At 48.6% G+C, this 26787-nt stretch overlaps 1 protein-coding gene across 1 annotated transcript in view; it reads left to right on the forward strand.

The window, feature by feature from the left end:
- Positions 1 to 26787, forward strand: part of col7a1 (collagen, type VII, alpha 1) — a 418430-nt gene that overhangs the window by 220641 nt on the left and 171002 nt on the right. Inside the window, exons 41-51 of the mRNA XM_086000010.1 lie at positions 212 to 325; positions 2114 to 2140; positions 3984 to 4037; positions 4134 to 4205; positions 8257 to 8316; positions 13571 to 13606; positions 16190 to 16234; positions 18782 to 18817; positions 21634 to 21678; positions 23892 to 23927; positions 25593 to 25628. Coding sequence (XP_085856136.1) covers positions 212 to 325; positions 2114 to 2140; positions 3984 to 4037; positions 4134 to 4205; positions 8257 to 8316; positions 13571 to 13606; positions 16190 to 16234; positions 18782 to 18817; positions 21634 to 21678; positions 23892 to 23927; positions 25593 to 25628 — 561 coding nt within the window. The remainder of the gene's footprint in view (positions 1 to 211; positions 326 to 2113; positions 2141 to 3983; positions 4038 to 4133; positions 4206 to 8256; positions 8317 to 13570; positions 13607 to 16189; positions 16235 to 18781; positions 18818 to 21633; positions 21679 to 23891; positions 23928 to 25592; positions 25629 to 26787) is intronic.

The raw sequence follows: 26787 nt of genomic DNA on the forward strand, positions 1-26787 counted from the left end.
GTAGAGCCTTGCGGTCTGTGGCGGTCTTTTGGTCTCCTTTTGTAGCTCGGTGTCAAATTTTGTTTGGTAACGCTCCTGCGATGCGCCCTGGGATGTTTTACTACGTCAAAGGCGCTATATAAATGCAAGCTGTTGTTGTTGGCCCTTGATGCAATCTCCAAATTGAAAATTAGAAATGGTAGATACTGCAACACATCTTTTGTTCTTCTAGGGTATTCCTGGTCAACCTGGTCTTCCTGGACTGAGGGGTGAAAATGGGGTGTCTGGCCAAACAGGACCGCATGGTCCCATCGGACCTCCAGGACCCCCTGGGAGGTCTATCAAGGTACATTGTCATCTCAGCAAGAAACAACAGTTGCAGATACAATTAAAGCAGCAGATATGAAACAGCCACTTGGTCCCCGTTATTTGCTTGATTGCTCTGTTGTTTTTGATGCCCTTGATCAGATGTCAGCCGTGGCTCAGTGGGTAGCACTTTCCCCTTTGAGTCTGAAGGTTGTGGGTTCATAGTCCCACCCCAGAGACTCGAGCACAAAAATCTAGTTTGACACTCCAGTGCTGTGCTGAGTGAGTGCTGCACTGTTGGAGGTGCTGTCTTTCGAATGAGACGTTAAACCCATCTGTCCTATCAGGTGGACTTATTCCATGGCTCTATTTTGAAGAAGAGCAGGGGCATTCTTCCCTGGCCAATAACACTGCTTGGCTTCAGAAGATTGAAAGATGATCCTTAGAGAGATGTTAAAAAGATTCAATAGAGAGAAATTATTTCCTCTGATGGGAAATCAAGAATGAGGGAACTGTAATCTTAAAATTAGAGCTTGACCATTTAGGATGAAAATCAGGAAGCATTTATTCACACAAAGGGTAGTAGAAATCTGGAATTCTCTGCCCCAAATGGCTGGGGGTCAAATGGAGCTTTCAAGGCTGAGATCGATAGATTTTTGTTAGGTAAGGGCATCAAAGGATATGGAGCAAAGGCGGGCCAATGGAGTTGAGTTACGGAGTAACCATAATCTCATTGAATGGCGGAGCAGGCTCGAGGGGCTGAATAGCCTACTCCTGTCCCTATGTTTAACACACTCTGAGTCCGCCCGCAACCCGACTCGAGAGTTACCCTCCCACTTGCGCTCAAGACCACTTCACAGCAACGCGGAAATAGCCAGTATAACTGCTGGCCAGGAAACTGCCGAACCAATCTAAGCCAGCCTCACCGTGGGTCTCACTCACAGTCGTATCATCTCCAGTCAATTCAGTGAGATCCGACTTGCTCTGAAACTCACTTTGGAAGTTACGGAATATTTAGTTTAAACCGGGGAGTTCAGCATTGTCTTTAATAATGCAGTTGTGCCTTGAATAGGGTCGATGTCGATTGTGTTGCGTTCGCTGCCAGAGCGGTTTGAAGAGTGTTGAGTGTCTGTACGATGGGATTGTAAAACGATTGGTTTACTCTTTCTGAAATAACAACAGAAAACACTGGAAAAGCTCAGCAGGCCAGGCAATATCCGTGGAGAGAGAAATAGAGTCAACGTTTCAGGTCGAAACCCTTCATCAGGAAATGAAACAAAAGGCAGTTTGGGGGCTGGGAAATGGGGGAGAGGATGAAAGAACAAAAGAGAAGTGAAGAGACATTAAGAGATATTCAAGACGAGACGAGATGGTAATAAGACAAGTAAAGAGACAAAAGACGGCTCTAGATGAAGTGTGAAATGCGCTGGCGGAATGAGAGACAGCTGCCATGTGGGAGAGAGAAAAAGGAAAAGGCACAAACCAAAAGTGTGGATAAAAAATCTATAAAAATGTAATAGGGGCCGAGGTTATGATCTGAAATTGTTGAACTCGATATTGAGTCCGGAAGGCTGTAAAGTGCCTAATCGAAAGATGAGGTGCTGTTCCTCGAGCTTACGCTGAGCTTCCGTGGAACAATGCAAGAGGCCGAGGACGGTGAGGTCCGAGTGGGAATGGAACGGTGAATTAAAATGACAGGCGACCGGAAGCTTGGGGTCACCCTTACGGACTGAACGGAGGTGTTCCGCAAAGCGGTCACCCAATCTGGGTTTACTCTTTCTGTTGTTCTTGGAATGTGCTCCTTATTTTGTTTCTCGTTCTGTTTCAGGGGGAAAAGGGAGAACCAGGTGAGAGAGTAAGTGAATGTTCCATTTAATCATCATTTTAAACTGACTGATTTTAGCGGCTGATTTCCCTTTTTTTTTTATATAAAGTTCCCTCCAGTTTTCTCCCCTTTCTCGAAGGCAGTGACTCGTGCCAGGGTGCGGTCCGTGCGGGTCACTCTTTACGTGCGGGCCCCGAACGTCGTGTGTTTTAGAGGTGCCTGCTGCGCTTCCTGCCTGGGTTCCAGGGCTGCCTCTTCGCCCTCTGCGATTGGGACCCGGGCCTCTACCACTTGTCCTGTGTGGCTGGGTTCCTGGCTCTGCCTGTTGCTCCGTTTACTGAGGTCTTTAGAGCGACAACTTCCATCCAAATGCAGACACGTACCAGCAGAACCCCCTGGATAGTGATTTTCCATCCGCCCTCACCTACTCCAGGGAGTGCTGAGGCCGATTGTACATACAAGGCCCCAAAGTGTCTTTGAACATATGATTTAATAGGTTGGATTTTATCATCTGAACTAATTAGTATCTCACATTGAACACTTAACTCCCTGCCGCAGCTGCCAGATGCTGCAACTATGCAGATCCCAGGGATACCTGTCTCTCCAACTGGCCAAATCCCAGGACAATTGTCTCTGCAACCGACCAAACCCCAAGTCTGCTGTCTCTCTAACTTAACTAGATCTCAGGGATACCTGTCTCTGCATATGGCTGTGCCTGAGGGGTGTCTTGTTTACCTGTCCGGCTGGGTCTCAGGGCTTCCTGTTGGCCTGTTCGGTTGGGTTCCATGGCTGCATCTAGCCCTGTGTGGTTGGGTCCTAGGCCTGTTCTTGCCCAGTTTGGTTGAGTCCTGGGTCTTCCTGTTGCCTTATTTGGCTGGATCCCAGGCATGTATGTTTCCCCGTTAGGTTGTGCCGTAGGCTTATATGTTACACCTAGAGTACAGGATGGAATGTATTTACATGAGTTGAACTGAACAATTAGCATTGTTTCTCACCATTAGATGGCCCATCGTTAGGTTTGAGAAGGTAAAACACAGCCAGTTTTGGTTTACTCATGTTTTGTGTTAACAGTATAGACATTAATATGTTCCTGCATCTCATTCACATCTTCCAACGCTGTCCATATTAAGACCTGATGGACGTACAAGGATTTGCTCAATGTACTGGTTGAACAGCGAGTGGTTATTGCACACTTTAGCAGGGAATGACTCGGGCGTTCGGTTGGAGAGTGGGGCAAAGTCCTGATATTAGGTGATCCAGCTTATTTAAGTCACAACTGTCATGAATCTTACCATTCATGAAGAAATGACTCATGAAATAACACTGGGCGGCCAGCTGGTGGCGCCGTCCAAGGAGTATAAATACTCGGGCGTGGGCCCAGCTTGCTCAGGATGTTTCTGTAACCAGGAACTAGTGATGTAACTAGAATCTCATGGTTGTGAAACAGTTGATTAAAGCCTTGTTTTATACTCACACCAAGTGCTCAGTAGTCTTTTTACATCAGTAACTCTTGCCAGCCACTCACTGATGGAGGAGCTAGCAATGCCAGTAGCCCAGATATCATGTTCTTGAGGCTGTAAGAGGATGGCATTAGAGAGAACAAAGCAATCTCATCCCATACCCCACCACCATCCACCACCAATAATCTCCTGCCAGGGGAGCGTGGATGATGTTTGAGGCGATGCTGGGTGGTGGGGTTCCCAGACTGCCCCACCCCACCAGCTGGGCAAAGGACGCGTGAGATGGAAAGAGGGGTCAGGCTGCTCCACACTCCCACCTCCCCAGCAGGACAGGGAGGTTGCACGGCAACAGGGAGGACATTGGACTTAACGGAAAAGCCGAGCAAAGATTGACAATTTGATTTTTCCCACAGTATTCGACAACCCCGGGGCTTGGACCAGGTCAGAAAGGAGAGCCAGGCCCACCGGTGAGTATTTAAGCATTGGGAACACTACCGAGAGGAGGGAGCCTGCATTACCGAGCAATTACGCTCGTTAGATCTAACAATGCATTTTCTTTTAAGGGAGTTCCTGGCGATTCCGGTAGTCCTGGGCCAAGAGGACCACCCGGGACAACAGGACAGAGAGGTGACAAGGTAAATATTGATTATTTTCATTCCCGATTCAAAGACCAATAGGATCGAGAAGATAAATCAGGAACAGTACTTTCAGATACCCTAGGTCAGCAGGAGTAGCGGGCTCAGGGTCAGGGATGTGAAGGTCTAGTTTAGAACAGACTCTGGAAGGTATTTGTTCAAACTGAAGGTGATCAAAAGCTGGAATAGTTTGCCACAACAGTTGGAATGGGTCGCTGTGGGGTGGTTTAACCTTGTTGCCCACTCGGTATCGATTAAATAAAGGGTTCTGCCACTGGACTCGATAGAGATAGTTTTATTGGTTTGGTGATTGGGCAGTGTATTGGCTGGGAGTGTGGTTTGGTGATTGGACAGAGTATTGGCTGGGAGTGTGGTTTGGTGATTGGGCAGATTATGGGCTGGGAGTGTGGTTTGGTGATTGGACAGAGTATTGGCTGGGAGTGTGGTTTGGTGATTGGACAGAGTGTGGGCTGGGAGTGTGGTTTGGTGATTGGGCAGAGTGTGGGCTGGAAGTGTGGTTTGGTGATTGGACAGAGTGTGGGCTGGGAGTGTGGTTTGGTGATTGGGCACAGTATGGGCTGGGAGTGTGGTTTGGTGATTGGGCAGAGTGTGGGCTGAGAGTGTGGTTTGGTGATTGGGCACAGTATGGGCTGGGAGTGTGGTTTGGTGATTGGGCAGAGTGTGGGCTGGGAGTGTGGTTTGGTGATTGGGCACAGTGTGGGCTGGGAGTGTGGTTTGGTGATTGGGCAGAGTGTGGGCTGGGAGTGTGGTTTGGTGATTGGGCACAGTATGGGCTGGGAGTGTGGTTTGGTGATTGGGCAGAGTGTGGGCTGGGAGTGTGGTTTGGTGATTGGGCACAGTGTGGGCTGGGAGTGTGGTTTGGTGATTGGGCAGATTATGGGCTGGGAGTGTGGTTTGGTGATTGGGCACAGTATGGGCTGGGAGTGTGGTTTGGTGATTGGGCAGAGTGTGGGCTGGGAGTGTGGTTTGGTGATTGGGCAGAGTGTGGGCTGGGAGTGTGGTTTGGTGATTGGGCAGAGTGTGGGCTGGGAGTGTGGTTTGGTGATTGGGCAGAATATGGGCTGGGAGTGTGGTTTGGTGATTGGGCAGAGTGTGGGCTGGGAGTGTGGTTTGGTGATTGGGCAGAGTGTGGGCTGGGAGTGTGGTTTGGTGATTGGGCACAGTATGGGCTGGGAGTGTGGTTTGGTGATTGGGCAGAATATGGGCTGGGAGTGTGGTTTGGTGATTGGGCACAGTATGGGCTGGGAGTGTGGTTTGGTGATTGGGCAGATTATGGGCTGGGAGTGTGGTTTGGTGATTGGGCAGAGTGTGGGCTGGGAGTGTGGTTTGGTGATTGGGCAGAGTGTGGGCTGGGAGTGTGGTTTGGTGATTGGGCACAGTATGGGCTGGGAGTGTGGTTTGGTGATTGGGCAGAATATGGGCTGGGAGTGTGGTTTGGTGATTGGGCAGAATATGGGCTGGGAGTGTGGTTTGGTGATTGGGCAGAATATGGGCTGGGAGTGTGGTTTGGTGATTGGGCACAGTATGGGCTGGGAGTGTGGTTTGGTGATTGGGCAGAATATGGGCTGGGAGTGTGGTTTGGTGATTGGGCAGAATATGGGCTGGGAGTGTGGTTTGGTGATTGGGCAGAGTGTGGGCTGGGAGTGTGGTTTGGTGATTGGGCAGAATATGGGCTGGGAGTGTGGTTTGGTGATTGGGCAGAGTGTGGGCTGGGAGTGTGGTTTGGTGATTGGACAGAGTGTGGGCTGGGAGTGTGGTTTGGTGATTGGGCACAGTATGGGCTGGGAGTGTGGTTTGGTGATTGGGCAGATTATGGGCTGGGAGTGTGGTTTGGTGATTGGACAGAGTGTGGGCTGGGAGTGTGGTTTGGTGATTGGGCACAGTATGGGCTGGGAGTGTGGTTTGGTGATTGGGCAGAGTGTGGGCTGGGAGTGTGGTTTGGTGATTGGACAGAGTGTGGGCTGGGAGTGTGGTTTGGTGATTGGGCAGAGTGTGGGCTGGGAGTGTGGTTTGGTGATTGGACAGAATATGGGCTGGGAGTGTGGTTTGGTGATTGGACAGAGTGTGGGCTGGGAGTGTGGTTTGGTGATTGGGCAGAGTGTGGGCTGGGAGTGTGGTTTGGTGATTGGGCAGAGTGTGGGCTGGGAGTGTGGTTTGGTGATTGGGCAGAGTATGGGCTGGGGGTGTGGTTTGGTGATTGGGCAGAGTGTGGGCTGGGAGTGTGGTTTGGTGATTGGGCAGAGTGTGGGCTGGGAGTGTGGTTTGGTGATTGGGCAGAGTGTGGGCTGGGAGTGTGGTTTGGTGATTGGGCACAGTATGGGCTGGGAGTGTGGTTTGGTGATTGGACAGAGTGTGGGCTGGGAGTGTGGTTTGGTGATTGGGCAGAGTATGGGCTGGGAGTGTGGTTTGGTGATTGGACAGAGTATGGGCTGGGAGTATGGTTTGGTGATTGGGCAGAGTGTGGGCTGGGAGTGTGGTTTGGTGATTGGGCAGAGTGTGGGCTGGGAGTGTGGTTTGGTGATTGGGCACAGTATGGGCTGGGAGTGTGGTTTGGTGATTGGGCACAGTATGGGCTGGGAGTGTGGTTTGGTGATTGGGCAGAGTGTGGGCTGGGAGTGTGGTTTGGTGATTGGGTAGAGTATGGGCTGGGAGTGTGGTTTGATGATTGGGCACAGTATGGGCTGGGAGTGTGGTTTGGTGATTGGGCAGAATATGGGCTGGGAGTGTGGTTTGGTGATTGGGCACAGTATGGGCTGGGAGTGTGGTTTGGTGATTGGGCAGAATATGGGCTGGGAGTGTGGTTTGGTGATTGGGCACAGTATGGGCTGGGAGTGTGGTTTGGTGATTGGGCACAGTATGGGCTGGGAGTGTGATTTGGTGATTGGACAGAGTGTGGGCTGGGAGTGTGGTTTGGTGATTGGGCAGAGTGTGGGCTGGGAGTGTGGTTTGGTGATTGGGCAGAGTATGGGCTGGGAGTGTGGTTTGGTGATTGGGCAGAGTGTGGGCTGGGAGTGTGGTTTGGTGATTGGGTAGAGTGTGGGCTGGGAGTGTGGTTTGGCGATTGGGCACAGTATGGGCTGGGAGTGTGGTTTGGTGATTGGGCAGAATATGGGCTGGGAGTGTGGTTTGGCGATTGGGCACAGTGTGGGCTGGGAGTGTGGTTTGGTGATTGGGCAGAATATGGGCTGGGAGTGTGGTTTGGTGATTGGGCAGAATATGGGCTGGGAGTGTGGTTTGGTGATTGGGCAGAATATGGGCTGGGAGTGTGGTTTGGTGATTCCCAACCTCTACGGACATCCCGAGCACCAGGGACCCTCCGTGACTGGAAACGAAAGCCACAGTTTGTGACTATTAGCTTGGCTCCTTTGCCGCCAATACTGTGTAGCCTGCTTCACAAAGTGGCGGAGGTAAAGGTCCACCATACCAAGAACTCCAGCGCTTTACTTTGAGTGGAAGCAGCTATATACCGCTGGGTTGGTAGCAGTTCCATGTATAATTGTAATATGGCCTGAGCTGCCTCAATACAAGATGTGAAAGAACTCAATTTTTTTATTCATTCACGGGATGTGGGCCTCGCTGGCAAGGCCAGCATTTTTATTGCCCATTTCCTAATTGAGTAGTGAGCCAGCTTCTTGACAATTGAGTGGCTCGCTGGGCCATTTCAGAGGGGCAGTTAGGAGTCAACCACATTGCTGTGGGTCTGGATTCAAATATCGGCCAGACCGGGTAAGGACGGCAGATTTCCTTCCCTAAAGGACATACGTGAACCAAATGGGTTTTTAGGACAACCCAGTAATTTCATGGGTCACTAGCTTTTTATTCCAGATTTTATTTAAGTTAACCTAAATTAAAGTGATGGGATTTGAACTACATATTTTAACATGTAGCTCATGCCGTTAGATTAACTAGCCCAGTAACATAACCGCTATGCTACTGTTCTCTAATTGCAAGGTGGTTCTAGAAAAACAGGGATACGTAAGAAATCGCATTTCTGAAAATTGGTCCTGGAATCTTCTTTCTATGTTTCCAGGGCAACGCGGGTGAAGGCTTCTCTGGACCACCAGGCCGCCAAGGGGAACCAGGGGACCGGGTCAGTGACGTTACCAATCTCAACAAACTACATGTGTTACCGCCTCTGTTAGATTAGAGGAGAAAGAATGTTCATACAAACATGTTAAAGTGTTCGTACTCTATTATTACACCGTCTGATTTCACCCCGTAGGTCTTAAATGCATGAGAGAAAGGACAATGGGAGACGGTGTAAGTGTGAGTGTTTGTCGGGGAGGGCTGGAGAGAATAGTTAAAAGGGTTTGATAGGGTAGATACAGAGAAACGATTTCCTCTGGTGGGGGAATCAAGAACATGGGGGACATAATCTTCAAATTAGAGCCAGGCCGTTCAGGGGTGAAATCAGGAATTCTCTCCCCCGAAAGGCTGTGGGGGCTGGGGGGCAATCGAAGCTTTCAAGACTAAGATTGATAGATTTTTGTACGGTAAGGGTATCGAGGGATATGGAGCAAAGGCGGGTAAATGAAGTTGCGGTGCAGATCAGCCATCAGTAGCTCAGTGGGTAGCACTCTCTCTCGCCTCTGAGTCAGGTGGTTGTGGGTTCAGGTCCCACTCCAGAGACTTGAGCACAAGATCTAGACTGACACTCCCAGTGCAGTGCTGGGGGAGTGCTGCACTGTCGGAGGTGCTGCCTTTTGGACAAGATGTTAAACCGAGGCCCCACCTGCTCTATTTACGGGTGGACGTAAAAGATCCCATAGCACTATTTCTAAGAAGAGCAGGGGAGCTAACCCCGGGGTCCTGGGCCAATATTTATCCCTCAATCAACATCACTACAACAGATTATCTGGTCCATATCACATTGCTGTTTGTGGGAGCTTGCTGTGTGCAAATTGGCTGCGTTTCCTTCATTACAACAGTGACTATACTTGAAAAAGTACTTCATTGGCTGTAAAGAGCTTTGGGATGTTGTGAAAGGTGCGATATAAATGCAAGTTTTTCTTAATGATCTGATCGAATGGAGGAGCAGGCTCGAGAGGCCGAATGGCCTACTCCTGTTGCTAATGTTCCTACGCCCCTAGTGGCTTGACTGGGTGCCTGCACGCGGGGGGAGGGGGGGGGATTTGCATGTTGCACGTGGAACTGGGTTCAGAAGAAAACTGAGGAGAATCCCACACCTTTCCAAGACAAACTCTCTCTAACTTGCCAGCCTTCCGTTGAGTTCTAAACCAGACAAGAGGCCAGGAATAGGGGCAGGGCAGGGAGTGGAATCATCACTTGAGTTCTGAGGGTAAACCCTGTGGGGTTCTACTTCACTCTCTGTTTTTATCCCTCTTGCTGTTGGTGCGCATCTTCTTCTTGGGCAGTCCCTCGGGAACTGAGGATGACTTGCTTCCACATTAAAAATGAGTTTGCAGGTGACTGATGAGTCCAATGCGGGACCTACAGTCTCTGTCACAGGTGGGGCAGTGGGGCAGACGGTGGTTGAAGGGGCGGGTGGGTGGGGTGCTTGGGTTGACGTGCGCTCCTTGCGCTGCCTGCGCTTGGCTTCCGCTTGCTCCCGGCGAAGAGACTCGAGGTGTTCAGCGCCTTCCCGGATGCTTCTCCTCCACTTTGTGCGGCCTTGGGCCAGGGATTCCCAGGTGTCGGTGGGGATGTTACACTTTTTCAAGGAGGCTTTGAGGCTGTCCTTGAAGCATTTCCTCTGCCCACCTGGGGCTCTCTTGCTGTGCCGGAGCTCCGAGTAGAGCACTTGTTTTGGGAGTCTCGTATCGGGCATGCGGACGATGTGACCCATCCATCGGAGCTGATCAAGCGTGGTCAAAGCTTCGATGCTGGGGATGTTGGCCTGAGCGAGAACACTGACGTTGGTGCGCCTATCCTGCCAATGGATTTGCAGGATCTTGCAGAGGCAGCGTTGGTGGTACCTCTCCAGTGCTTTGAGGTGCCTGCTGTACATGGTCCATGTCTCTGAGACATAAAGCAGGGTGGGTATCACTGCTGCTCTGTAGACCATGAGCTTAGTGCCGGGTTTGAGGTCCTGGTCTTCAAACACTCTCTTCCTCAGGCGACCGAAGGCTGCACTGGCACACTGAAGGCGGTGTTGGACTTCATCATCGACGTCTGCCCTTGTTGACAGTAGGCTCCTGAGGTATGGACAGTGGTCCACGTTGTCCAAGGTCTTGTCATGGATTTTGATGGTGCACATACCTCATGAGGGGCAACAGTATGACCAGCCCATTGAGAGGCAGATATTCAATTATATAATGTAGTGCTAAACACGTCAGGGGTGGAGAGGGGTGTTGAATGTGTACCACACTGCTCCAGTGGTGATCCAATCCTCTGTAATCCTAACCGCTCCCCCCTCCCGGCCACCTGCCCATAGTAATATAAGAGCATTGAGAGATTTTCATAAAAGTCAAAATCAACAACAACAACAACAACAACAACTTGTATTTATATAGCGCCTTTAACGTAGTAAACCGTCTCAAGGCGCTTCACAGGAGTATTATAAGACAAAAAATTTGACACCGAGCCACATAAAGAGAAATTAGGGCAGGTGACCAAAAGCTTGGTCAAAGAGGTAGGTTTTAAGGAGCGTCTTAAAGGTGGAAAGAGAGGCGGAGAGGTTTAGGGAGGGAATTCCAGAGCTTGGGGCCTAGGCAACAGAAGGTACGGCCACCAAAGGTGGAGCGATTATAACCAGGGATGCTCAAGAGGGCAGAATTAGAGGAGCGCTGATATCTCGGGGGGGTTGTAGGGCTGGAGGAGATTACAGAGATAGGGTGGGGCGAGGCCATGGAGGGATTTGAAAACAAGGGTGAGAATTTTGAAATCGAGGTGCTGCTTTGGAATTCTCTACCCCAGAGGGCTGTGGATGCTGAGTCTTTGAGTATATTCAAGGCTGAGGTCGATAGATTTTTGGACTCTAGGGGAATCAAGGGATATGGAGATCGGGTGGGAAAGTGGAGTTGAGGTCGATGATCAGCCATGATCTTATTGAATGGCGGAGCAGGCTCGAGGGGCCGTGTGGCCGACTCCTGCTCTTATTTCTTATGTTCTTAACCGGGAGTCAATGTAGATTAGCGAGCACAAGTTTGAACCCTGCAAGCTAGAACAATAGTGGAGAACCTTGATACATCCACGATTACCAAATCGAGGCGTGAGGCTGTGATTACAGAGCCCGCAGCTTAGTAATACCCACATGAAATCTAATATTAAACAGTACGAGATACCATTGCAGCCAGTTTGCGCACAGTATGATCCCACAAACAGCAATGGCCAGATAATCTGTTTTAATGATGCTGATTGAGGAATAAATATCAGCCGGGGAAGAACTCGCCTGGAACGGGAGCCAGTTGGAGGCCAGCGTTTTCTCTGTGAGAGGTCACACTGCTCCTCGAAGGCCACTGGGCAGCTTCAGTGGGATGGATTTACTCATTAAACCTCCTGTCAGAAACTCTCCTGGTGGGCTCAGTCGCTAAAATCACTACCGAGTATAGACCTGATCCTGGGAGGCCACGGCTGGTCTAGGCTTGATTCCCGATTTGTACTGAGTTTGTTGATCTCCGCCTGGGTGGTGGTCGGGGCTACAATTTGCCTCAGCACCCTGGATTAGGGAGTGGAGAACCAGACCGGCCCTGACCGGGGCAATGTCTGGTGACCCCCCCTACTGGAAAGTGTGTGTTTCTGTCTGTCTGTGCGTGTCTATGTCTGTGTGTGTGTGCATGCGTGTGTAAAGAAAGAAAGACTTGCATTTATATAGTGCCTTTCACAACCACCGGACGTCTCAAAGCACTTTACGGCCAATGAAGTACTGTTGGAGTGTAGTCACTGTTGTAATGTGGGAAACGCAGCAGATATTTGCGCACAGCAAGCTCCCACAAACAGCGATGTGATAATGACCAGATCATCTGTTTTTGTTATGTTGGTTGAGGGATAAATATTGACCCAGGACACCGGGGATAACTCCCCTGCTCTTGTTTGAAATAGTGGCCATGGGATCTTTTACGTCCAACCGAGAGAGCAGACGGGGCCTCGGTTTAACGTCTCATCTGAAAGACGGCACCTCCAACAGTGCAGCACTCCCTCAGTACTGCAAGTGTCTGCCTAAATTTATATGCTCAAGTCTCGGGAGTGGGACTTGAGCCCACAACCTTCTGACTCAGAGACAAGTGTGCTACCCACTTTTTTTTTTAATGATACTTTATTGAACATTAAGAACATTTACAACATCGTGATCATTACATTGTATGATACAAATCAATTCCACTGCCCTGCACAGCCATTCCGCCACCACATTTTAACATCAAAACCTGAAGTTTAATTTATCACCTGTAACATATATTAATCGATTGAGTGTGCTACCCACTGAGCCACAGCTGACACTCTGACTGTATGTGTGTATCTGTGTGTGTCTGCCTGTGTGTGTGTGTATTTGTGTGTGTGTGTCAGTGTATGTATCTGTGTGTGTGTCTGCCTATGTGTGTGTGTGTGTGTGTCAGTGTATGTGTGTATCAGTGTGTGTGTCTGCCTATGTGTGTGTGTGTGTGTGTGTGTGTGTGTCAGTGTATGTGTGTATCTGTGTGTGTGTCTGCCTATGTGTGTGTGTGTCAGTGTATGTGTGTATCAGTGTGTGTGTCTGCCTATGTGTGTGTGTGTAACAGCGTGTATGTGTGTATCAGTGTGTGTGTGTGTGTGTGGACATCAGTTGAAAACATCTCCATGGTCAAGTAATTTTCTGATCCTCACTTTTCAGCCTCACACATGAATAATGTCACATGGGTTAACTACTGGAGGGAAACCAGAGACGAGAAGGGGAGAAATATTGGCCAAGAAATTTGGCTTTAGAGAAAGCTTAAATGCCTTATTATGTCTTTCTGGGAGGGGGAGCGATAGTCCTGGGTCTGGGAGATCTTTGGTTCACGTGCTTTTGTCCTGCCATGCAATGTACTTGTATCCCATGGACTTTAAGTGCGAGTTACTTAAGAATAATACACCTCACGTGGTATTGCTCAGTGTGAGCTGGAGGATGCACTGTTTTATAAGAAAGGGCCGTTGCACCATTCGGCATACAAAGTATTATTCTGCTGCTGAGGTGCGGCTATGTGCCTCCCTTTATGGCCGCACGACCTAAACTGCGACACTTCCTTCAGGTCAGTTAGAGGCTAATTGTGCTTAGGAAGATGCTGGGGACAATTGGCGGTCAGAAGAAACCGATGGGAAGTTCTTTTTTTTTTACTACTTTTTTTTGTGTGGAAATGTGCCCATGCGACTCGCGCCTCAAAGTACGACACACTTTCATGTTTTACCGTTAATCGCTTTTATTTCTTTAGGGTCCCAGAGGACCTCCGGGTGAACAAGGGGACAAGGCAAGTGTTTGAATGCTACCTTCAGTACATGTTTTTTTTCTGTTTAAAATGAACTTGATTTACTCTTCCTTAACCCCAGTCCGAAGAATCTGATGTTCCCCATGGCTAGTAGGGGTTGGAGAAAATGTTGTCTGTGGAGGCTCGCAGGCCTGATTAATGAGGATGGGGGAATATTGCAGAGTTATGCTTGATCGCCAGTGGGTTTTTTAACCAAAAAATAAGTATGGAGAGACACTGGACCCACAACGCAAGGTCCTTCCTTATCCTAATGGGCCCAGATTTGCGGTAGAAATAACGGCGAGGCTGTCAGCGCTCACCCTTATTTACGTGGAAATCGGGCAGCAACTCCCTGCGACCGCACATGCGCAGTTACACCCGGAAATCAGGAGGTTGCTGTCCGAGATGCCCTGTTCCTCCAGAAACTTCGCCAAGAGACTCGGCATTCAAACACATGGAATAGCGTGAAGTTGCTGTACTTACCTCAGAGACAGCAACTAAACGCACCAAAAAAACCTAGGGCTTGTCCATTCCAGTGTAACTACCCTTTTAATGGCGTGATAAGTCTTAGTTACTGCCAAACAACCTCTCTGGCACTGAAAATTAACTTTTACAAGTGTGGAGTCTCATTCCTTCAGATTTTAATTACTGTTGGAGATTTAAACAAATAAAAAAATATAAATATAATTTTATTATTTTTACTTTTTCTTTCTGTCTTTTTTTTCTCTCTCTTAATCCAATCTCTCTTTCCCTCTCTTTATTTCACTTTCTGTACCTGATTTGACATTGAATTCAATATTCACTTCCTGGTTCGGACTCTGCGATGCTCGTTAACGATTCTTACATAGAAACATAGAAATATAGAAGATAGGAGCAGGAGTAGGCCATTCGGCCCCTCGAGCCTGCTCCGCCATTCAATGAGATCATGGCTGATCATCCAAACTCAGTACCCTGTCCCTGCCTTTTCCCCATATCCCTTGATCCCTTTAGCCTTAAGAAATATATCCAACTCCTTCTTGAATATATTTAATGAATTGGCCTCCACCGCCCTCTGTGGCAGAGAATTCCACAGGTTCACCACTCTCTGGGTGAAGAAATTCCTCCTCATCTCAGTCCTAAATGGCTTACCCCTTATCCTTAGACTATGACCCCTGGTTTTGGACTCCCCGGCCATCAGGAACATCCTTCCTGCATCTAGTCTGTCCAGACCTGACAGAATTTTATAGGTTTCGATGAGATCCCCTCTCAATCTTCTAAACTCCAGTGAGTATAAGCCCAATCGACACAATCTCTCCTCATGCGTCATTCCTACCATCCCAGGTATCAGCCTGGTGAATCTTCACTGCACTCCCTCCATGGCAAGAACATCCTTCCTCAGATAAGGCGACCAAAACTGCACACAATACTCAAGGTGCGGTCTCACCAAGGCCCTGTACAACTGCAGCAAGACATCCTTGTTCCTGTACTCGAACCGTCTCGCTACGAAGGTTCTTCAATCTGATTGGTTAAGGAGATGCACAGTTGCTTCCTCTGCGCTTTTTGAATGGTTGACTGACAGTGACTGACAGGAACTTCCAGGTCAAAATCCCATCGAAAGTCTTTAGGCAAGTGCAAGTGGAACGAACAGCTGGCACTGTTCATTTGCCGCTGACTGCAAAATCTGGTCCATATAAAAATGGGGGGAAAAAATGCAAATCCTCAAAATCTGGGATAAAAACTGAAAATGCTGGAAATGCACATCAGGTCTGGCAGCAGTGTTCCCTTTAATTTTTTTTGGGTGCGTGGCCCCTTTAAGGGGCTGCACGGCCCATTCAAAGTACCGCACAGGCGCGGTTTTTCCCATTTAAAAGCCGGTGAGCGGCTGCGTGGGAGCAGCTTCATGGGAACGTTGTCCAGCGGTATCTGAAAATAGGGAAGAGGGATTAACATTGCAGGTACAGGGAAAAAGGGAAAGTAAGAGAGTTCCTTTATCAGACTGATGAAATAAAGGGGGAGAGGTGGGGAGGGGAACAGAACAGGTAAAGGTCATGGGTTAAATACGCTAAGTAATTGCATAAAGTGGTAGCTGACTGGCTTAATAGCCTGGGAGTAGGAGTTTCTGTTGAAAAGCTGGAAAATGGCCGGATGATATACAGGAAACTTTGGTTTATCCGGAGGTTGTATGTCCGGAATACTCGATCTAACGGCAAAAATCAGGAGCCGTTTTCTGTAAGTTTTTTTAGATCTCGTTCTTTTTTTTCCCAGTCAGCCACTGCAAGGTCTGTAGCTATAGCAACAGCTTCAGCTACAGACGCTTGCAGCTGCAGCTGACTCTTTAGAAGTTGTTGCTAAGCAACAGTGTTTGTTGTCAGATACGGAGATGAAAACCTCCGTATGCGTCAACATTAACTTTGTATGTCCGGCAGTTTTGATAGATCGGCAACGCGCCGGTCCCGTCAGTGCCGGATATCACAAAGTTTCCTGCCTGTGAAAAAGTTAGAAAGACAAAAGTGGGTGAGTGAAACAGCTCTAAATGAAAAGGAACAAAGTCTTATTGTTCCAGTCGGGTATTTAACAGGAGGTCTTGTTTTTATTTTCGATGTTCAGGGAGACAGAGGCCAGCCAGGAGAGGCAGGGGCAGCAGGATTGCGGGTAAGTGACTTCTCCCATGTCTGGTGTGTAACAATCCTTTATATGAGATTTTGTCATGACATATATGTATAAATGTACGGCAGCAACTCGCCAAGGCTTCTTCGGCAGCACCTTCCAAACCCCTGACCTCTACCACCTAGAAGGACAACGGCAGCAGGTGCATGGGAACACCACCACCTCCAAGTTCCCCTCCAAGTCACACACCATCCCCACTTGGAAATATATCGGCCGTTCCTTCATCGTTGCTGGGTCAAAATCATGGAACTTCCTCCCTAACAGCACTGTGGGAGCACCTTCACCACACGGACTGCAGCGGTTCAAGAAAGCGGATCACCACCAACCTTCTCAAGGCCAACTAGGGATGGGCAATAAATGCTGGCCTTGCCAGCGATGCCCACATCCCGAGAATGAATAAATTAAAAATAAAATCCAGAAGGAAATTCTCATGTCAAGAGCGGAACTAGGGTGGTGCATTGGGCTAGACATTGACCCTTTACCTCCGGGACATAAGAACATAAGAATTAGGAGCAGGAGTCGGCCATACGGCCCCCGAGCCTGCTCCGCCATTCAGTAAGATCATGGCTGATCTTCGACCTCAACTCCATTTTCCCGCCCGATCTCCATATCCCCTGATTCCCCTAGATTCCAAAAATCTATCGATCACAGCCTTGAATATACTCAAAGGCCCCGATTTTCCCCGAGCCGTTGGGTGGGGTTTCAGGCGTGTGGCGGGGGGAAATCCCAAATTTGGGGGTCCCGACACCATCCCGCCCAAAACCCCGCCCCACGCAACTTTCAGGGGTGGCGGGTACCCACCCCGCACTGGGACCCGCCGAAACCAGGCGGGAAGGGATTAGTGCCAATTAACTGCCTGTTAACAGGCAGTTTTTAGCCTAATCCCTATTTTGAGGGGTTTCGTATGGGATTCCTGACAGCTCCAAACCACGCCAGGTTAGAGCAGGCGGGCCGTCGGGTTGAAGGAGTTGGAGGGGTCGCGATGTCGGTGCTCAGGTGAGTGATGGGTGCATGAGTGCAAAGGTAAGTGTGTTTGGTGTGTCTAAAGTGTGTAAAGAACTTTTACTTACCTGTACTTACCTTAACAGCCTTTCTTCCTGCAACCGTCGGGAGCCCATCACTCAGCCGGAACTTAAAGCTGAACGGCTGCGATCTGTGAAAAATGACAGCCTTCAGCTTTGAGTGCCGGTGTGAGTTCTAACTGAGTCTGTGCAGAAGGACTCATGTTAGAACTCAGACTGTCAGTGTTTGACAGCTTCAAACAGCTGTGAAACACTGATATTTCATCTATCAGTCTGTGACGTCACCTGTTGCCGGGTGGCCCTTAATTGGCCTGCTGAGCCCGCTGGGCGGGCTTAACAAGGCCAATCAAGGGAAAATCGCGCGGGTTGGCCGCATCGCGATGGAGGCGGGACTAAAACCCGAAAGTTGCATTCCCGCCTTCTTCCCGACAGGTTCGGGAAAATCTACCCCAAAGACTCAGCATTCACAGGCCTTTGGGGCAGAGAATTCCAAAGATTCACAACCCTTGGAGTGAAGAAATTCCTCCTCATCTCGGTCTTAATTGGCCGACCCCTTATCCTGAGACTATGCCCCCGAGTTCTAGACACTCCAGCCAGGGGAAACAACCTCTCAGCATCTACCCTGTCAATCCCCCTTCAGAAACTTGTATGTTTCAATGAGGTCGCCTCTCATTCTTCTAAACTCCAGAGAGTATAGGCCCAATCTACTCAATCTCTCCTCATAGGACAGCCCTCTGAGGAGCTCTGGGACCTGAGTTGAAATCCAGCCCAGACTAATGAGGGGGGAAAGTCTCTGCTGTCTGATGGCTATAAAGGTCCAGTCGTGATCTGGCACTAAATTGGCAATCTCACTTGGGAAGTTGGGCAGACCAAAGGTAGATTTCTTGTCCCTGCGAATGCTGTACGTTACCTGGGACAGCTTGATGCCGGCGCGGATGTCTGATATGAGAAAGTGTCCAATTCTGCCACGCTAATAAACAAAATGATAAAAAGTTGATATTAATACACAGCATCTGTAAACATCTCTGAAAATGACAACTGTCATCAGAACTCATTGCAGAATAAGTTGCTCGGTAGAATATCAGTGTGGAAGGGCAGCCATGTAACCTGCTCCACTCTCTGCCTGAGAATTTGATCTAACTGTGATTCCCAACCCCCCAGTGCCTGTTCACCATTCGGCGCCTCCCCAGAACAGCACAATCGACGTCAGGAATTCAGTGTGTTATCGAGTCGCTGATGGGACCTCGCATCTACTCCGCTATCGCAGGGCATGCCGAGGCCACAGCTGTCAAAGTGTCACGGCTCCTGGCCAACGGTTAGATGCTCCTGCCGTCTCCAGGCCCGCATCGCCTGCTGTTGCACGCGAGACAGGCAGCGGCTACTCTGTATCGAAGATGGTGATGGATTGGAGATGGACTGTCTGTCCTGCTAATTGGCCTCTCTGAATTGTTAATTAGATGGACAAAAATAGAAGAGTCTTGTAATTAATTGGGTTGTTCACTTTTTGCAGGGAGACCGGGGACCAGCAGGATCACCAGGCCTTAAAGTGAGTGAGCACCGTCTGTCTGAAGGCAATGCTGGCAGTTAGAAGGGTTCAGTTCCTGCATTACAACAGTGACTACACTTCAAAATTACCATTGGCTGCAAATGTGCTTTGCATTTAGTCATAGTCATAGAGTCATACAGCACAGAAGGAGGCCATTCGGCCCATCGAGTCCGTGCCGGCTCTCTGTAGAGCAATCCAGTCAGTCCCATTCCCCCACTCTATCCCCGTAGCCCTGCAAGTTTATTTCCCTCAAGTGACTATCCAGTCTCCCCTTGAAAACATTGAGTGTCTCCGCTTCCACCACTTCCGTCGGCAGCGAGTTCCAGGTCATCACCACTCGCTGCTTAAAAAAGTTTTTCCTCGCATCCCCCCTGTACCTCGGAACCATTCTGGTAAATCTCCTCTGCACCCTCTCAAGGGCCTTCACAGCCTTCCTAAAGTGTGGTGACCAGAACTGGACGCAATACTCCAGTTGTGGCCTAACCAACGCTTTATAAAGGTTCAGCATAACTTCTCTGCTTTTGTACTCAATACCTCTATTTATGAAGCCCAAGATCCCATATGCTTTGCTAACCACTCTCTCAATACCTTCAGGGACCTATACACATTAACTCCCAGGTCCCTCTGTCCCTGCACACTCTTTAAAACTGTGCCATTAAGTGTCTATTGCCTCTCCCTGTTCCTTCTGCCAAAATGCATCACCTCACACTTCTCTGTATTAAATTCCATCTGCCCATTCTGCTAGCCTTTCTATGTCCTGTTGCAATTGATTGGTATCATCCTCACTGTTTGCCACACCCCCAAGTTTGGTGTCATTGGCAAATTTAGAAATTTTACTCTGTATTCCAATATCCAGGTCAATTATATATATCAAAAAAAGCAGTGGCCCCAGCACTGACCCTTGGGGAACACCACTGTCTACCATCCACCAGTCTGAAAAACAGCCATTTACCACAACTCACTGTTTTCTGTCCTTAAGCCAATTCCTTATCCAAGCTGCCACTGACCCACCTATTCCATGAGCCTCAATTTTGTTAACCAGCCTTCGATGTGATAAACATAGAAACATAGAAGATAGGAGCAGGAGTAGGTCATTCGGCCCCTCGAGCCTGCTCCGCCATTTAATGAGATCATGGCTGATCATCCAAATTCAGTACCCTGCCCCTGCTTTCTCCCCATATCCCTTGATCCCTTTAGCCTTAAGAAATATATCTAACTCCTTCTTGAATATATTTAATAAGTTGGCCTCAACTGCCTTCTGTGGTAGAGAATTCCACAGGTTCATCACTCTCTGGGTGAAGAAATTCCTCCTCATCTCTGTCTTAAATGGCTACCCCCTTATCCTTAGACTGTGACCCCTGGTTCTGGACTCCCCCGCCATCAGGAACATCCTTCCTGCATCTAATCTGTCTAGTCCTGTTAGAATTTTATAAGTTTCAATGAGATCCTCACTCATTCTTCTAAACTCTAGCGAATATAAGCCTAATCGACTCAATCTCTCTTCATACGTCATTCCTGCCATCCCAGGTATCAGTCTGGTGAATCTTCGCTGCACTCCCTCCATAGCAAGAACATCCTTCCTCAGATAAGGCGACCAAAACCGCACACAATACTCAAGGTGTGGTCTCACCAAGGCCCTGTACAACTGCAGCAAGACATCCTTGCTCCTGTACTCAAACCCTCTCGCTACGAAGGCCAACATACCATTTGCCTTCTTAACCGCCTGCTGCACCTGCATGCTTACCTTTAACGACTGGTGCACAAGGACACCCACGTCTTGTTGCACTTCCCCTTTTCCCAATCTATTGCTGTTCAGATAATAATCTGTCTTCCTGTTTTTGCCACCGAAGTGGATAACCTAAATATCCACATTATACTGCATCTGCCATGCATCTGCCCAATCACCCAACCTGTCCAAATCATACTGGAGTTTCTCTGCATCCTCCTCACTTTGTCAAACGCCTTCCGAAAATCCATGTAGACAACATCCGTTGCATTCCCTTCATTATTCAATTAGATTAGTCAAACACCAGCTGCCTTTTACAAATCTGTGTTGGCTCTGCTTAATTAGCTTAAACCTCTCCAAGTGCATTTTTTTCCTTGATTATTGTTTCTAAAACTTTACCCACCAGAGATGTTAAACTGACCGGCCTGTAGTTGTCCTTACACCCTTTCTTGATATATAAATGCAAGTCAGTCAGTCTTTCTTTCTCTTTCTCTCTGTCTCGCTTTCTCTCTCTTTTTCTCTTTCTCTCTTTATTTCTCTCTCTCTCTTTCTCTCTCTCTACCTCTTACTTTTTTATGACCCTTTTTCCCTCTTTATTTTTTCTTTTCCTATTTAATAACCAGGAAACTGCTCAGTTCGGACTCAGTCGCCGTGTTTCAGGGAAGAAAAAGAAACCAAAACGAAATCTGTGCCCCGCACGTGTCGATTCTAAAACCTGCATCATTATTTCATTTTCAGCCCTTTCAGTGTGAGTAGGCGCAGGAACAGAACCAGGCAGCGAGTGAAGACATTAATCAAGAGGGCAGACTGTTGCGGAGTGGGCAACGGGCTCCTTATTTTTTGGGGGCCAGCTCCAATCAGGCGGCTGCCCCGTGGCGTACACAGGGCTGGCGTGTGAGCGATGAGGGACCTGTTTCAAATGTGACTGGGCTCAGAACCCTCTGGTTCTGGGATACTCGGCGCCCTTTACAAGGCATTGATTTACCGCACAATATCCTCCTGCAATGTTCGGCGATTCTTACTGTTACGATTGGAAAAACATTGCAATCCAGCCAGAATCACGGTGACGGTTCAATATTTCTGTTACTAGGGAGATCGAGGACAAATCGGACCGCCCGGTGTGTCGGGATCAGTTGTAAGTATTGTCCCACTCTTGTCTATTTTATAGGTGAAGGGTCAAAGGCCATAGTGCAGAACAGCAGCAAGGGTGAAATGGATAGGAGATAATAAGATGAGATAAATCAAGAACTAGTGGTTAGGTGATGCTAAACTTGGCTTTTAAAAGCTTGTAGACTGCAAGAAAGAAAGTTTGGGAGTGTAAGGGGTTCCATGGTTTTGAGATTCTGGGAAAGAGCACATTAAGAGTCGATCACTTTTCAATCGGGTAAGAGTGCAGGGCCGGAGGGAGAGTGTGTTGGCTGGGGAGCTTTGGAGAAGCAAGTGAACGAAGTTCGGAAGAGCAACGGCCATGGGTCGATTGGGCTTATACTCGCTGGAGTTTAGAAGAATGAGAGGGGATCTCATTGAAACTTATAAAATTCTAACAGGGCTAGACAGACTAGATGCAGGAAGGATGTTCCCGATGGCCGGGGAGTCCAGAACCAGGGGTCACAGTCTAAGGATAAGGGGTAAGCCATTTAGGACTGAGATGAGGAGGAATTTCTTCACCCAGAGAGTGGTGAACCTGTGGAATTCTCTACCACAGAAAGCAGTTGAGGCCAATTCATTAAATATATTCAAGAAGGAGTTAGATATATTTCTTAAGGCTAAAGGGATCAAGGGATATGGGGAGAAAGCAGGGACAGGGTACTGAATTTGGATGATCAGCCATGATCTCATTGAATGGCGGAGCAGGCTCGAGGGGCCGAATGGCCTACTCCTGCTCCTATCTTCTATGTTTCTATGCAAGTCTTGATCAAATGGAGATGAGTTAGGTGACAAGAGAATGAGAGTTTGTGACTGGAGCAGAGAGAAAGATTGCCAATCACGTGATAGGGAGAGAGGATGAGAACAGTGCTGTAGTGTTGGAGAGATGCGGGCTTTATAGCGAGTGACCCAGTTACTGGGAGAACCGTTCTCCGCAGTTGTTGCCAGATGTGCTGGGGCTGCAGAATGGTTTGGTGACATCTTGGTGGCTTCAGTAGATCAGGCTTCGCTGGCTCCAGGTCGCCCTCCCATGCAGTGCCGTTAAACAGCTGTGACCGGGGGTGCTTCTGAGGATGTTCCTAGCATTCCAGCCCGTCCGACGTAGCGCCCTCTCCCGTGCACCAGCCCCACCCCCCACCTGTTCAGAACTTTCGATGGCTTGCGGGGGACAGGCAAGAAACCCAGCAGATCGGCATTGCGCCCCATAATCTGGCGCGCCCACCTACGCAGCACTGAAACTCCACCCCAAGAGGGAACGGAGTTTCTGGGCTGAGGGTCGTTATTTTCTCCACTGGGAATTGGAATGTTTTCTGGCAAACCTGCTTGCGCTAAAGAACCTGCGCAACTCTCACTTGAAGAAACTCTCTCCGAAAAGGACCTGTCAAAAGTTTTCCCCATTTGGAGTGAGAGTTACTCCTTGACATAATAAAACTCACTACCCACTTGGTTTGAGCATATAGCAAGGCTTTAATCAACTTGTTTCAGAACATGGCAGTCTAGTTGTACTTCACTAGCTCCTTGTCTATACAAAATGTCCCCGGCAAGCTGGGGCCAACGCCCGAGTATTTATACTCCATGGACGGCGCCACCAGCTGGTCATCCAGTGTTATTTCATAGGTAGTTTCTCGATGATGAGATTTATGACACTCCTCTTGGCTTAAAAGATGTCACCCAATTTTGGCACCTCTCACTCCACCCTCGCACACCCCCATGATGGGCGGGCGTTTTTCCAAACATTCAGGATGTGGGAAATTTACATATAATCTTCCACAAGTTCACAATTTCCTGCATGAATCGCAGTAGTTTAAAAAAAAAAAAAAAATGCTCCATAGTTCGTGGGATTGGCACGTAAACTGTTGAGTGTTGGCAACACCGTGTACTGAAATCTCTTGAGCATGGTCTTCTGGACATTGGCCATCAATGGGGTGCCCCTGCCCTCACCCCCCAACCACTCCGCTGTCTGACTTCTTCAGATGGGAAACAGCCACCCAGCAGTTGAACATCACCCCGATATGTTAATTCAGTCGAAAGCACTTCCCCATTGAATAATCTCTCATCGTATTGCAAACCAATGGGATATCGCCTCGACCCACGTGCCTAGTCCCAGCAAGACAGCTGGTTGGCTTTGACAATTTATTATGCATATCCGCGCGCCTTGTGCTATTCCTGCGGTAATTCCAGAATTTTTGTTTCTTTGCATAGGGATTGCCAGGTCCCAGCGGCCCCAGAGGTGAAAAGGTGAGAACATCGTTCGCGAGAGGGAGTTGTGGGACCAAAGTAAAAGAAGCCATTCGGCCCATCTATCTTTTACTGCCGTTGAGGCCCACTCCACACACCACACGTTCAGGCCATGTCATCTTCCTCTTCCTCTGGTACACTGAAACCCTCCCATCCGACTAATGCCTGCTGAAGAAAGGCTTCTCTCAATTTCTTGTTTTCTGAATGATCCACCCTTCGTTGAACAATGCCGTGTTTACTTTATCTCTTTATTGACCTTACCTGTAGCCTCTCCGACCCAACTGACGAGGTGAGTTTCACTGGTTGAGTCCAGAGGCAGCGCCACCCCCAGGTAGCGTTGTGAACAGCAGAGGGGGAAGCTGCGGACCCATGGGTTGGGCCGCTCGACCTGCCTGCACCGACCTGCAATGTGGCTTCCACTCCCCGGCCGACACCGACCTTCCCCAGAAAGTCTGGCGCCAGTAAATCGCCTCCTACTGGTTAAACACAAAAATTGACACCGCTAAGGTTGCCACTAAGGCTTACCTAGCGTGTAAGTGCCAATCCGCTGCAATTAACGCAGCGCACATTAATATTGTGTGATACACATCTCCGCGGCACTGTGCCTCAGCTGAACCTCAGTGAGCAGCACCCTCGTCTCTGAGTCAGAAGGTCGTGGGTTCAAGTCTCACTCCAGGAACCTGACCACAAAAATCTAGGCTGACACGCCAGTGCATTACTGAGGGAGCGCTGCACTGTCGGAGGTGCCGTCTTTCAGATGAGACGTTAAACCGAGGCCCTGTCTGCTCTCTGAGGTGGACATAATAGATCGCACGGCACTATTTCAGTGTCCTGGCTAATATTTATCTCTCGACTAACATTTGAAAACAGATTACAGGAAACTTTCTGGTATCCGGCATGGACAGGACCGACGTGGTGCCTGTTCATCAACAATTCCGGATAACCGAACGCTATAGTGAAAGATACGGAGCTCAGAGCTCCGTATAAAGCAACAAACCCTGTGCTCCAAAACAATGGGCACAAGTTGCAAGCGTCTCTGTAGCTTAGCAACAGCTTCAGCTACACCCTTGCACAGCAACAAATGGAGTAATAAAAGTAAAAAAAGTTACCTGAACCGACTCCTGAATTTTGCCGGTGGATAGAGCGTTCTGGTTATTTAGGGGCCGGTTAATCGAAAGTTTCCTGTATCTGGTCATTATCACATTGCTGCTTGTGGGACCTTGCTGTGTGCAAATTTCCTACATTATGACATTGACAACACTTCAAAAGTACTTCATTGGCTGTAAAGCGCTTTGGGACGTCCTGAGGTCGTGAAAGGTGCTATAGAAATGCAAGTCTTACTTTCTTTCACTGCAAACACTTGGCGCAAACACTGTTAAACTTTGCGGAAATCCTAGTAACAAGACTGTCCTTTATGCCTACTCCCTTTCTCGATTTCAATTGCGTGGATCATGTGACCCACGTCTTTGTCAGTGAGGTCAGCTTTCAATCTCCCCGCCCCACCTTCAGTGACTCATGGGTGATTTACTCTACCTGATACCCTGGCCCTCGGGTGACGCCTTTCTGTTGCCTGTGTCAAGGCACGTCTTCGCGATGTCAAGGCATGGTTGCTCTGTGTGAATCGATATGTATTTATTAACAGTTCTCAATGTGTTTCTTTATCAGGGAAATGAGGGGAGACCTGGAGAATCAGGGCAGACTGTAAGTATCATAGAATCAAATCGCACAGAAGGAGGCCATTTGGCCCATCATGCCTGTGCCGGCTCTTTGAAAGAATGATCCAATTTAGACCCACTCCCCCTGCTCTTGCCCCCCCACAGCCCCGCACATTTTTCCCCCTCAAGTATTTATCCAATTCCCTTTTGAAAGTTACTATTGAACCTGCTCCCACCGCCCTTTCAGGCAGCGTGTTTCAGATGGTAACCACTTGTTGCATTAAAAAAAATTCCCCATACCTCTTCTCTGGTTCTTTTCCCAATTATCTCAAATCACTGTTCTCCAGTTACCTTCTCTCGAACTATAATAATACTAATAAAAGTGAGGCATTTTAGAAAACCTGAGCATCAATTTAAGATACTTTTACACGCACCGGATCATGGCAGAGTGACGGCAAATGTGTCCCACTCTCCTGATTTATATTGTCCCCCGTACCCACTCCCTAATAGGCCCAATTCAGGCCGAGGCCATTTTGATATTAGATTATGCGCCTTGGGATGTTTTTATCCTGCGTTAAAGGCACGATATAAATGCAAGTAATCGTTATTCAGTTTAAAAAAAAATGCAGGCCTAGATTTCTGTGCATGCGTCGAAAACCATAATCTCCGGTTTCCAAATCAGCCTCCAAAGGATGAATAGAAGAGGTCAATGAAAGGTCAACAACATCAGCGTTTTCCGTTTTTACGTCAGCATTTTTATTATTCTTCGATTTGCCTCCTCCTCCCCAAAAATTGGTTCTGATGGGCCTGAGCTGACACTTTGAGTCAAGCCTTATCTCAGTAAATCCACAAAATGGATTAACTCTCAATGCTATAAATGGAAAATGCTGGAAATTTGTAACAAAAACAGAAACTGTTGGAGGTACAACACCTACAGGTCAGTCAGAAGGTCCCAAGTGTGGGTTCGAGTCCCACTCCAGAGACCTGAACACAGCAATCTAGGCTGGCACACCAGTGCGGTGCTGAGGGAGTGCTGCACTGTCAGAGGTGCCGTCTTTCGGATGAGACGTTAAACCGAGGCCCCGTCTGTTCTCTCGGGTGTTCTCAAAAGATCCCACGGGCACTATTTCGAAGAGGAGCAGGGGGAGTTACCCCCGGTGTCCTGGGCCAATATTTATCCCTCAACCAACATCACTAAAAACAGA

Source organism: Somniosus microcephalus, chromosome 11 (genome assembly GCF_052327205.1).
Source record: "Somniosus microcephalus isolate GS21.2 chromosome 11, FLI_Smic_1.0, whole genome shotgun sequence".
NCBI classification, from domain to species: domain Eukaryota; kingdom Metazoa; phylum Chordata; class Chondrichthyes; order Squaliformes; family Somniosidae; genus Somniosus; species Somniosus microcephalus.